Below are 12097 nucleotides of genomic sequence, written 5' to 3' on the forward strand. Positions count from 1 at the left end.
CTTAAATAGTCAATAGATGATTTTTCAGATTCTTTCAGATTCTAACTTGTAGTCTTCAGCTCTTTAACCTATACGAATGGAGTAACATGACTATTAGACATGGCATAGTTCCTTATAGAGCCACAGAAGACTATTGTTCCCCCCCCCCCCCATCTTTTATGGGACTACAGTAGGACTTTGTACTGCTGCTATCTATTCCATCATCTTTTATTTTAAGATTGTTTTAACAGGTAAGAAAGTTGTTATCAGGCGATAGCTCTCACTATCTGGTTGTTAACTCATTTCTAACTTAAGACTGCTTTCTTTGGATTTACTTTTTTTTTTTTAAATAATGCTGTATTTTGCAATCGAAATATTAAAAACTACACTAAAAACATTATTAAAAAGTTTAGAAATGAGTCCAACTTTTTTCAAATTTTTCTGGGGGGTCTAGTGTAACTGGGCCTTCTGTGTGTTCTTCATCACCATGTTATGTGTCCTTCTCCCCCTCAGAGCTTCATACTGTGATCTGAGGTGCACAGCCTGAACTGATGACCTACTTCTTTGGCAGAAACCTTTCAATGTAATTGCAAAAGATAGCTTAAACGCCAAGCATACAGAAAGTACACACATATAAAAATATAGACAGTGGTAAAATGATCCACTCATGAAACCAGTAGCTGATAATGAACTGAATCCCAGTTGCCAGTGTTCAGATATTACTTTAAAAAAAAACACCCAAAATATGAATATTACAACTTATCAAAAGTTACATGAGTCACATTAAACATGAAGATTGTTGAGCTTTTTTTTTTTTTTTTTTTTTAAAGTGGTTTGTGATGTCATGAATGACGTGTAATAATCATTACATTAAGTGTCTTTTCACTTCATATGGAGATAAGAAGCCAAAGGAAACATTGACCTCGTTAAAGTGAATTTCCACATGTAGCTTAACCCTAAAGCTTTTTGAAACTGAACACTTATTTTTGATGAAGTAATGAGCGCTTCTCCGTTAACATACGGCCCTTATGCGAATACAATAAAAAATGAAAAACAAAAGGAGAGAACAAACAGCCAACAAGTCGTGCCAATCATTTTCTGCTATATGTTTTTGCAGCCACATGAGGATTCCGTGCAGAATATACTTACATGTGAAACTGTGAGTTTTACAGCATCGTTTCCAGAATGAAGTTCTTCGGGTTTTAGAAGAAGAAACAACCAAACCTTCCGTGCAAAATCCATGTTTTCTTTTCAAGGCTCACTTCGCCTCATCGTGGATCCAAACTCAAGCCCACGGGGGAAAAAGTGTCATCAGAATCCAGAGAAAAACGGTCAAAACTGACTTCTTGGTAAGCGCCAGAGGTCTGCAGTCACCCTATTTTGGACATTTTGAAAGCTGTCACAGGTGCGGTGTAAGTAAAACTTCGTCCTCTTGCCTTCCATTCGTGAGGCCCGTCGGTTTTCATCCCATGAAGGAAAAGTCTCCGGCTGCCGAGCGTGGAGGATGCTGCGCTGTCTCGATTTGCCCTTGAGCAGGAGAGCAGTGAGGGTGGGGGAAGTGGGGGGGGGGGGGGGGGGGTTGCTGGGCCACAGAGGATTACTGCGCCATAGGCGTCCCATGGCGCTCTCAGGCATAATGTGCGGTGTGCTTTTGCCACATCACCAAGTATGCCTTAGTCCAAGGACTATGAAGAAACTCAAAGTTTATTTCTGTAAAAAGTGTGTGTGGGAAACGCCCAGTCTCCTACCAGAGAAGCCAACATTTCACGTGCCTCACCTTTCACACGGGGGTTTTGAACACTTGAAACACTTTTGTTTGGTTTAATGGTCAACCAGAGGCATGCACACCCGTGAAGAACAGCCAGAGCCCGAGTTCACAGCATGCACCCTACAGTGAGCTGATTTGGTTTGGATTCAAAACCTGATTCGCATGAGTGAATCCTTAAAAAGACGTGATTTCACACCACCGGTCCTCAGACTTTTATTCTGTCTTTCCGGGAGGTTTGGACTTCGTGTGCAGCTCATGATAGTGTATTACCCCCTCTAGTGTTCGGTAATAGACTTTCTTTTTTGTATGGAGCAGGAAGAATTCTTATTTTCAGAACATTGCGCAGATTGATAGACCCAAATACTGTCTCATCAGGATTCATACATCACATTTTGTGCATTAAGGTATAGAGGAAGGCGGGACATATTTTAAGCTTATTTCTAAGTCATTCTAATAAAAGATAAAAAGCCTGGTAAATAGTTTACCCAGATAATGTGAACATTGGACGATTGGACAGTCTTGTGTTAATCCTCCTCTGCGACCATATAAACAGATGTTTATATTTGCATATTATATAATAATACAGCCATAACGATTACCCAGCGTGCATCATGGTAAACTGCGCGGAAGTATCAATCACTGTGCCATACAGGTACTCGGATCGATATAAATATTGATAGTTTCAATACCAAAGCTGGTATTGATATTGGCTCGAGACGGTTAGAGTCAATACTTTCTTTCTTTCCCCTATGTACCCCACTGAATTATTTCATGAACAATTATAGCTATATCAAACACGCACTATGAAAAATGTCTCTGCACCTTTTTTGTGTTGACTGTCACATCTGTTTTAATTATGGTAGCACATAGAACAATATAAGTTGACCCAAAGTGCTTGAGAGAGAGACGTATTTAGATTCTAGGTCTTCAAAAAACCAAAAACAAAACAAAAACTAGTTTTAAAATACATAAATTATGTTGCATTGATTATTACATTTTTAAATTGATTGATACCCAAAGTGTACTATTACAAAACAGCACCACTGTGCCAGTGAACAAATCCCCAGGAGTGAGTGGTGGGGAAAGACAAAAAAATAAATAAAATAAAATCCTTTTAAGTTAACAGTTTAGGAAAGTGTAGAACAACATTACCCAGAAAGCCCAGGTACATATGTTTTCTTTTTTTTCCGGATGTAGCATCACATGAATTCACTGTCAACATGCAAGATGGCCACGCATCACAGGCAAAATGCTGCTGGGCGGAGGAAAGTACAGGTAAATTAGAGGCGTTACATTATTGATAAATGTGTGACAACGGCAACATCGGGGCCTCCAGCTTAAAGATGCTCTTCACAAACACCCGATAGGGAGTAAAAAACACATGCACAAGATAGCGTTGCAGTTAGGTGTCATGACTCAAGCCAGCTAACCTATCTAGCTTAGCATACGAGAGGTGTTAGCGGCATGTGCTAACGGTCGCTTCCAAATGATTACATGCTTTTGCAAACATTTTTTTCATACGAGCAAGTGTAAAATACTTTATAAGATAACTACAGATATCGCCTGTCAGTACAAAATAATAACACCCCTCTTGGGTTGCCGTTTGAAGCTGTTACGGCGTTGACGGAAGCTAAGCTAGCTACTGTGACCGGGCTCCGTCTAATTGCTAGTGAAACGTACGCGTCCGGGCAGGTTTGTCGTGAACCATTGCCAGTATGCCCAGCTGCCGTAAAAATACACATTAAAGTTATGCACTTTCCTTGTTGTTAAACTGAAACCGGTTTGCATTATATGCCAGTGTGTGTGACATTTAGTTAAGGTCTGTGTTTGTCTCGTTAACTCTGCAGGTCCTTGCAGTGAAAGTTCACGTTATACAAGTGTTAGAGCTTAAAGGGTGGGTGTGTTGGGTGGGTGTGTTGTGTGGGCCAAAACAAAACAGGTCGAGATTAGGAGTCTGAGCCCAGCGCCCATTCTCCTCTCTGTGTTCCAGGTATCATATGTCATTAGAGATGAGGTGGAGAAGTACAATCGAAACGGGGTGAATGCACTCCAGCTCGACCCTGCTCTGAACCGGCTCTTCACTGCAGGGAGGGACTCCATCATCCGGATATGGAGCGTCTACCAGCACAAAGTACAGCTTCTTGCCCTGCTCCGTTATGCTAAAACAGTCAACTCATTTTACACAAGGCAGCTGCTTTAGTATGCATTTCTCAAATCTCATGCCTAAGACTGTTTTAACTGTCCTTGTCCTCTCTTGTTATTGTAGCAGGACCCATACATTGCATCGATGGAGCATCATACAGACTGGGTTAATGACATAGTCCTCTGTTGCAATGGAAAAACTTGTGAGTTTTTTTAAGCTGTTCAGTTCACCCAACATTTTATTTTGAAACCCCCGTTTCTAATCTAAAAAAAATTTGCTTTCAGTGATATCTGCCTCATCGGATACGACAGTCAAAGTATGGAACGCACACAAAGGGTTTTGTATGTCAACGTTACGAACACATAAGGACTACGTGAAAGCGTTGGCTTACGCTAAGGACAAAGAGCTGGTAGCATCAGCAGGTCTGGACAGGCAGATCTTTCTTTGGGATGTGAACACACTAACAGCACTCACTGCTTCCAACAACACTGTCACCAGTAAGTAAAGATTTTGCAGTGTGACACTAGTATCCATTTCTGTCCTCTGGACAGAAGCTTAGATTAGATGTGAATTGTACTGAGTGTAATTTGTATTCAGCATGACCGATATGTTTATGTCAAAGTCAGTCTGTACCTTTGCACTTATTATAATTTGTCTCCAACAGCTTCATCGCTGAGTGGGAACAAGGACTCAATCTATAGTCTGGCTATGAACCAGATGGGCACGGTTATTGTATCAGGATCCACAGAAAAGGTTTGTGACACACAGATGGACAGATTTACACAGTGCCCAGTGTTTACACTAAGGAATAAATGCAAACTTTCAGTTGTGTTAAATTTTTGAAAATACTGAGACATAAACAGCTTCACTGAGCAACAATCTGTTTCTCTAACTACAATAAATTTTAAAAGGACTCTAAGCTTCAATAACTCAGCTCTCAGGAGCGTCACAGGTACCAATTATAATCACTCATTCAGTGATTAGAATTGCTTTTTAGGGTCTCTGTGGATTATTACACGTCTCTTAGTCCTGTTTGGGTCCCTAAAATGCTCATAATTGTCTTAGGGGTGATGTATAATAGCATAGTTTAAGCGTTGCTCTGTAATCCAGGTATCATTTGTGATCTTAAATTGTACCTTCACAGTTTTGTCTAGTTGACAGATTTCCAAATAAACCTCAGGCCTCAACAAAGCCTTTTTAGCCTTCTTCCATTCACTGAGTTCAATTTTTTCAAAAACTTGAACCTGAGCAGTAGACAATGAATTACTACACTATAATCTAGTAATTGCCTTGTTAACTTATTTTTACTAATTTCTTAAAACGCAAAACCCATAAAAAGTTCTTTCATATTCTAACTTGTAGTCTTCAGCTCTATGTAGGTAGGTTACATGGCTTTAGTAAAATGACTATTATAAGAAAACTTAACTCTAACTTCTCTTAAGAATTTGTAAGCAAGTGATAATACAAGTTCTTCACTGACCTTTGGTTTCTGTTCAGATATCCTTAAAGCATTTCCATTAGGCTGTCACAAATCTGTGGATATTATAAACTATAAAGACTGCTTCAAAAATCTAATATAAAGGAAATGCATGAATGGTGTAATTGAGTGCGTACCTTGCTTTGTTTTAGCCCAGTAGGATTATCATGCATGTAAACACAGTGAAGTAGTGCCTGCTGTCGTTACCCTTCTTGTGTCTTTCTTCAGGTTCTGAGAGTGTGGGATCCTCGAACATGCGCTAAGCTCATGAAGCTAAAAGGTCACACGGACAACGTCAAATCGTTGCTGCTGAATCGAGACGGCACTCAGGTGAGTTAAATAATCTAAAATGCCGTGGCTGCCAAAGAGCAGAGTTTCAGAATCTAAAAGTCACCGGTCCTCCCCACAGTGCCTATCAGGCAGTTCAGATGGGACCATTCGCCTTTGGTCCCTCGGCCAGCAGAGGTGCATCGCCACCTACCGTGTGCACGACGAAGGGGTGTGGGCCCTGCAGGTCAATGAGGCCTTTACGCACGTATATTCTGGAGGCAGAGACAAAAAGATCTACTGTACGGACCTGCGTAACCCAGACATCCGTGTCCTTATCTGTGAGGAGAAGGCCCCAGTGCTCAAAGTAAGGGTCCAGCAAATAAGGGCTAGATTTTTGTAATAACTGCATAACAACCTGTGTAATAGTTAATTTTAGGATATATTTAACCATAATATTGAAAATATAAAAGGATGGGTCTCAGGGTCATTCAGCCTTTTGCCTTTTCTTGCACAGATGGAACTGGACAGATCTGCGGACCCACCTCCAGCAATCTGGGTCTCCACCACCAAGTCATCTGTTAATAAATGGGTAAGCATGCGTGACACCTCTGAGATCAGTGATCCACTGTCAATGTAGTGAAGTATAGATAGAGGGTTGTTCATGTGGCCACACCTAACTGTGTTCAGCCATAATTCATCTGCAGTTCATTTAAAATTTAAAAGCAGCTTTGTAATTCTGTATTACAAAAGAGAAGAACAAGGAGTGGGGAAGCAATTATTAAAAGTTTTTGTTTTTTTGGTGTGTGTTTAGTCTCTAAAGGGAATGCACAACTTCAGATCATCCGGAGAGTATGACAACGACTGCACCACCCCTCTGACACCACTGTGTACTCAGCCAGAACAAGTCATCAAGGGTACTTTTGTTTTTTGTTTCTTTTTTATGTGAAAGTATACAATCCTCCAAATCTCTTTTCCCTCTGTTAACTAACAGCGCTGTTGATGTTGCAGGAGGTGCCAGTATTATTCAGTGCCACATTCTGAATGACAAAAGACACATACTCACCAAAGACACCAACAACAATGTGGCTTTCTGGGACGTCCTAAAGGTAAACCACACACTCTGGCATTAATGATTAAGATATTAGGATATGGGATGTGCTCTTATCTTGGTCTTTATTGGTCTTCATAGGTGGGAGGATAAGTGAAGGAGATTTCAGGGCATGGCTTGCATCACTAAATGTCACTGATTAGTCAAATATGTCAAAATTTTAAAGCCAAAATTAAAAAAAAAAAAAAAAGCTGCTAATGCAGACTGTTTATGTTCACTGTTCTAAGACATGACAACATGGAGATACAGCAGAACTGGGTGGTGATGCCCAACAAGAATGAATGGTTTTATAGTTGTGTAAAATAAAGAAGAGCTGTTGTTTTTGGTTTGTGAAATGAATGATTTTGCCTTATTTTTTAATCTTCCTGGGGCTGCCGTCCAGGAAGAAGAACTGATGGACCCCGAATGAACCTTTAGTTCTTCTGAAAGTTTCCCAGGCGTGGGTGTTGGGGCGGAGAACTCCACTGTGGTTTTATTGGTGCTCATCCACCTGAATGAGCTGATGAATCTGTGTGAATTAAAGTGAAATTGTAGGAATGCACACCTGTCGATATATCTGTAGTTTGAAATGACCTTTTGTGCTCACATTTGACCTGTAGGCATGTAAGGGCGAAGACTTGGGGAAGGTTGAATTTGACGAAGAGATTAAAAAGCGCTTCAAGATGGTCTATGTGCCAAATTGGTTCTCTGTTGATCTGAAAACTGGGGTGAGTTTCAAACCTGGTAATACAGGAGCCCGTCACATGATTTGACATTCAGTGTTTTCTAGCTGAGTTCTAACTTCTCCTGGTTGATTCCTGTCGTGGTTATGTGCTCGACAGATGCTCACTATCACTTTGGATGAGAGTGACTGCTTTGCTGCCTGGGTGTCTGCAAAGGACGCAGGGTTTTCAAGTTCCGATGGATCGGATCCAAAGTGTAAGAGATTAAATTTTCTATACTAATGAAGGTTACGTAATGCAGAGCCAGAGGTCTAAGTTAGCATTACACAACGCTGATTTCTCCCCTTTGCAGTGAACCTGGGCGGACTGTTGCTTCAGGCTCTGCTGGAGTTCTGGCCCAGAACCCGAATCAACCCCATGGACGAGGAAGAGAACGAGGTGAACCATGGTGAGGAGATTGATTGACTGATTCAATTATCCAGTGAATGCACAAACTGCCAAATGTCTGCACCGAGGGGAGCGTCATCGGGGCATGTTTTTTCCTTTGTCTTGTTTCCCTCGTCTTTTTATCCACTTGGCCTCAAACATGAATTGGCTGCAAACTGTGCCAGTGAGCGCATTCTAAGCCAAGATGTCATCGGGTTTGTTGATTATGTTCTTGTTCCCTCAGTGAACGGAGAGCAAGAAAACAGGGTCCAGAAAGGCAACGGATATTTCCAGGTGCCACCACACACACCAGTTATCTTTGGAGAAGCGGGAGGCAGAACCCTTTTTAGGTAAGCTCTCACCAACAAACTTTCAAACTTTTAGATCGTCAGTTAAGGTCATGTTAGAAAGTCAAATCTTCCCCTTGTGATGTCATTAGAAATGGTCGCACAAGTCCAGCGTTTCTTTTGATCTGCTTTATTTTTACGCTGCAGGTTGCTATGTAGAGATTCAGGCGGAGAGACTGAATCCATGCTGCTCAATGAGACAGTCCCACAGTGGGTTATTGATATAACTGTAGATGTGAGTATCTCTGCTGATTATTATTTTTTTTAAACCTCCTTTCCGTTGATCTTTTATTAAAGTGTGCATGTTGTGCTTTTCATCTATCCTGTCATATGCAGTGTTCCACTGGTGGCTGATCATAGTAAACCTGGTCAAAGTTTCACATAATAAAATCAGTGGATAATAATCTCTGTGACACTATTGGCTGATCATAGGGTCATAACTTGAAAGAGAGGGGCTATCTTAAATATAATCAAGCACAGCACAGCACCTAATGTTTTACATTTCTTGTTTGCAAAGGGTAGCCAATCATCAGAAAGTTGTCTGACAGTGAGTGTGAAAGAAACCTAAGCAGCTCATTTCATATATGTTCGACATGAGAGGCTGCTCCGAGACTCGGTATAAGATAAATAAGCATTATTTTTGAACTGTGGAGCATGCAAAGCTAGTCCAAGAATAAAAATATGGAACTGGAAATGAGCAGCTGGCTCCCTTTTTAAAGCCTTTCCCTTATTTGCCCTTTATCCTGGGCATCATCCTTCATCTGCTCGTCTAACTTTGGTCTACATCGCTCTACATAATTTATTAAAATTAGAAAGCCCAAGTGCTCGTGTCTATATTTCATGCACATTTCATTCAAAAATTAAAAGAAGATTTTTTTTAAAAATGTGGCATGAGTAGTTGAAGCCCACTGGTTTGGAAGCTTGCAGGAAGAAAATCATGACTGCTTTTGTTGCTAAACACTACAAAGTGTTAATACGTATACTCTAGTTGGACGGCTTTAGTGTGGGAAGGAACTAAAAGCTGCATAAAACAGGCAAAAATAGCCCTGTGTTTGTATTTGAGATTCAGTACTTCTGAGTTTGTGTAACATGTTTTATACTTGGTACAGATGATGGTAATGAGTACTTCCTTGAGTTGCTTATAGACTAAAGCAGAATTGTGACTCCAATGATGATTCTCTCTCAATCAGTAGTGGCCAGAATATACAACACCTTAAAACCTGAAGCAGCAAAATGTTATTCATTTATCAGGTTACTGTTTACAAATGTGACCTGACCAACTTTCTGTTATTTCAAACTAAACACTCTGTTCTGTATAAAGAGACTAGACGTGCACAGCTTGCCTGCTCTAATAGTAATCCACTAACACTCAGTTGTTAGTGAATGAGTGAACATTAAGGCAGTTAGAAACGACGAGCACTAAAAATGTGTACTTGCCTTTCACAAATTGCTCTATACTCAGTAGGGACTAAGGTATGACATTAAGAGCTATGACTGTGCACTTTATCACAACATGATACAAATGTGAAACCTGATTGCAGGAGATTTCTTGCAGTGAGAAAGCAGAGGGAACTCTGCAGCATTGCCGTTAAAAAAGTTCTTCAACCACTTTGTGATTTATTTACTCAAGTTTAATACATGTTATTTTTATCACACGGTCAGAACTCATTTGTGTCAAACAAGGTGACACAGAGTCATTGCTTTTAAAGTACACGGACCAGCTGTGCCTGGCTGCGTAATCACCGCACTGCTCGCCAACAGGCCCGGTCTAAGCCAGAAAAAAGCTCAGCGGTGTTACAGATCCATCACTGTTCTTCCCTGGATGAAGCAATACCATTTTCTTGTATCTTTGTGATGTGACATTTGCAATTAAATTTTGTTCTCACGTTTGAGTTACACGTCTTTTTTTTTTTTTTTCCATGACAGAAAAATATGCCCAAGTTCAACAAAATCCCGTTCTACCTCCAGCCCCACTCTTCCTCTGGTGCAAAAACTCTAAAAAAGTAAGTTTGTAATTTCTCGTATTTCAGCAAAGATCCGTGTCACGTGCAGCTCTGCAATGTTCAGAGCCGGTTTTTATACCTTCTTTGTCGCACAGGGACCGACTGTCGGCCAGTGACATGCTCCAGGTGAGAAAGGTCATGGAACATGTTTATGAGAAGATCATCAACTTGGACAACGAGTCACAGACCACCAGCTCCTCGGCCAACGATAAACCCGGGGAGCAGGAGAAGGAGGAGGACATGGCCATGCTAGCTGAAGAGAAGATTGAGCTAATGTGTCAAGACCAGGTGGGCACATCAACACGCTCTGTGAATGCACTGAACACAACTTCTCTTTCATGTTAGTAACCTTCTTTTGTTTTTGATTCATCCAGGTGCTAGATCCCAACATGGACCTGCGAACAGTTAAACATTTTATCTGGAAGAGCGGAGGGGACTTGACACTTCACTATAGGCAGAAGTCCACGTGAAAGTCGTCATTTTTAAAAGCAGAACTCTTTGTCATTTGCCAATCACCACCCACCTCTGACATGTAGTACCCTAAAACCCCATTGTGTGGTCAAGAGTTGCAGTAACAGTGAGAATCCAGTAAAATTTGTGGGGACATGGCTCATGTTGTATTATAGGAAACTGAGAAGAACAGGCCGGCGCAGCCAACAGACACCTGGGAAATAAGTGGTCCATATTGTTTTTTTTAAGTTTGGACGTAAATGTCTCCTCTCTGCATCCTTTTTTTTTTTCCTTGTTCTTCTTCCTCACATCTTTGACTGTCCCTGCCCACCCTTTCCTGATTGGCATTTTATTTTTGAAGCGACTGAAGTTGCAGTGCGTGTTTGTGTATGTATGCACACGGATGTAGTAGACTGTCTGTTCTAGTACATTCCAGGAAACTGTCCTTGTTCTACAGACACTCCAGTCCTGTCTCAGCAGTATCACCAGTTTAGGAGTACACTTGGTCTCTGGGTAGCCTCACAGTCCCTCAAAGACAAAAAAACCCCTCTGTTCTGTAGTCGACGTCGTCTGCATTAACTTGAACTTAACCTCGGCTTAGACATCCAGTTAGTGCAGAGCTTGAACCTCATCGACAGAAGCAGTCCACGTTGTCTTTTGTTTTTAGCGGTGTTATCCTCAAAGGAATGAATGTTCTTTATTTTGTAAATATATGTACAACATTTTTCATTTAAATTACTTTTTCTTTTGGTTTTGCAGCTGTTTTCTTTTTGTTTTTGTACAGTTTACTTAAAAAAGCAAAACACACAAAAAAAATTTTTCCAAATCCCTGCAGCACATTCATGGTCATGAACGCTAAATGACTTGAATGGTAAGATTTGCATTTGTTGATTTCACTGCAATCTAAAACTTGCAGTTAGTATTTGTGTAGGTCATCTTAGCAATTGGGGAAATTATATATAGGGTATATATCTTAAACAGTAATTCATGCTTAGATGCTCTGCGTTTGGTTCACGAGCATGGACTCTGATGACAGCGAGGGTTGTTCCTAATGTATATTTCATTTAGATTCAGTAGGAGTTCAGTGGAGCATAAATTTAACTTGAAGGGGAATCTCATCTGAGATAACATACGAACATTCAGCCACTGTGGGAACTTCACCAAAGTGTAATAAATGCTAACACATCTTGTCGCTTGGTGTGTCACCAAGCCACAACAACAGATCTTTTCATTGTAATTTCCTGGAGTTTAATTTTGCCACGAGTGTGTGTAATGCCATAGCAGGAGGGAGGATGCATTGAGTGAGCTCTAATTGGCCAAAAATAAAAATCCAAGATGGGTACAAATAATCAGGCCATAACTCTGCAATATCCATTATTGTAATCATTTGTGAAATATGTATATTTTAGGCATTCAAAGAAATAAATTGGAATGGTTTAACAATGACAGGTTTTACCAGGATTA

At 40.6% G+C, this 12097-nt stretch overlaps 2 protein-coding genes across 4 annotated transcripts in view; one reads left to right on the forward strand and one right to left on the reverse strand.

The window, feature by feature from the left end:
• The window catches only part of LOC146554106 (sodium channel protein type 2 subunit alpha-like), a 52184-nt gene extending 50700 nt beyond the window's left edge, over positions 1 to 1484 (reverse strand). For both annotated transcript variants that reach the window (XM_085253335.1, XM_085253334.1), the window contains exon 1: positions 1129 to 1484. The gene's annotated coding sequence lies outside the window, so the exon portion shown is untranslated. The remainder of the gene's footprint in view (positions 1 to 1128) is intronic.
• A 1460-nt stretch (positions 1485 to 2944) lies between these two features.
• LOC146554108 (WD repeat-containing protein 48) lies at positions 2945 to 12079 on the forward strand. Of its 2 annotated transcripts, none has more exons than XM_085253850.1 (18): positions 2945 to 3022; positions 3738 to 3878; positions 4014 to 4092; positions 4175 to 4387; positions 4555 to 4643; positions 5596 to 5697; positions 5777 to 6001; positions 6152 to 6226; positions 6449 to 6551; positions 6646 to 6743; positions 7345 to 7452; positions 7567 to 7663; positions 7760 to 7855; positions 8078 to 8183; positions 8328 to 8415; positions 10107 to 10183; positions 10279 to 10471; positions 10558 to 12079. In XM_085253850.1, the coding sequence occupies exons 1-18, from the start codon at positions 2951 to 2953 to the stop codon at positions 10651 to 10653; spliced, it is 2058 nt and encodes a 685-aa protein (XP_085109976.1). In that variant the 5' UTR covers positions 2945 to 2950; the 3' UTR covers positions 10654 to 12079. The 2 variants fall into 2 exon arrangements, with proteins under 2 accessions (XP_085109976.1, XP_085109977.1); XM_085253851.1 differs by having other exon boundaries at positions 4017 to 4092.
• The last annotated feature ends 18 nt before the right edge of the window (positions 12080 to 12097 follow it).

This window comes from Mchenga conophoros, linkage group LG18 (assembly GCF_057382185.1).
Source record: "Mchenga conophoros isolate Kocher_MC1m ecotype Shallow Benthic linkage group LG18, M_conophoros_male_GT1.1, whole genome shotgun sequence".
Lineage (NCBI taxonomy): Eukaryota > Metazoa > Chordata > Actinopteri > Cichliformes > Cichlidae > Mchenga > Mchenga conophoros.

Bases quoted from the DNA above. Each gene is read 5' to 3' on its own strand.
- LOC146554108 (XM_085253850.1), top strand. From the start codon at position 2,951: ATGAATTCACTGTCAACATGCAAGATGGCCACGCATCACAGGCAAAAT. The intron at 3,879-4,013 runs GTACAGCTTCTT...TTGTTATTGTAG, and splicing joins GGAGCGTCTACCAGCACAAA to CAGGACCCATACATTGCATC. The intron at 6,552-6,645 runs GTACTTTTGTTT...TTGATGTTGCAG, and splicing joins GCCAGAACAAGTCATCAAGG to GAGGTGCCAGTATTATTCAG.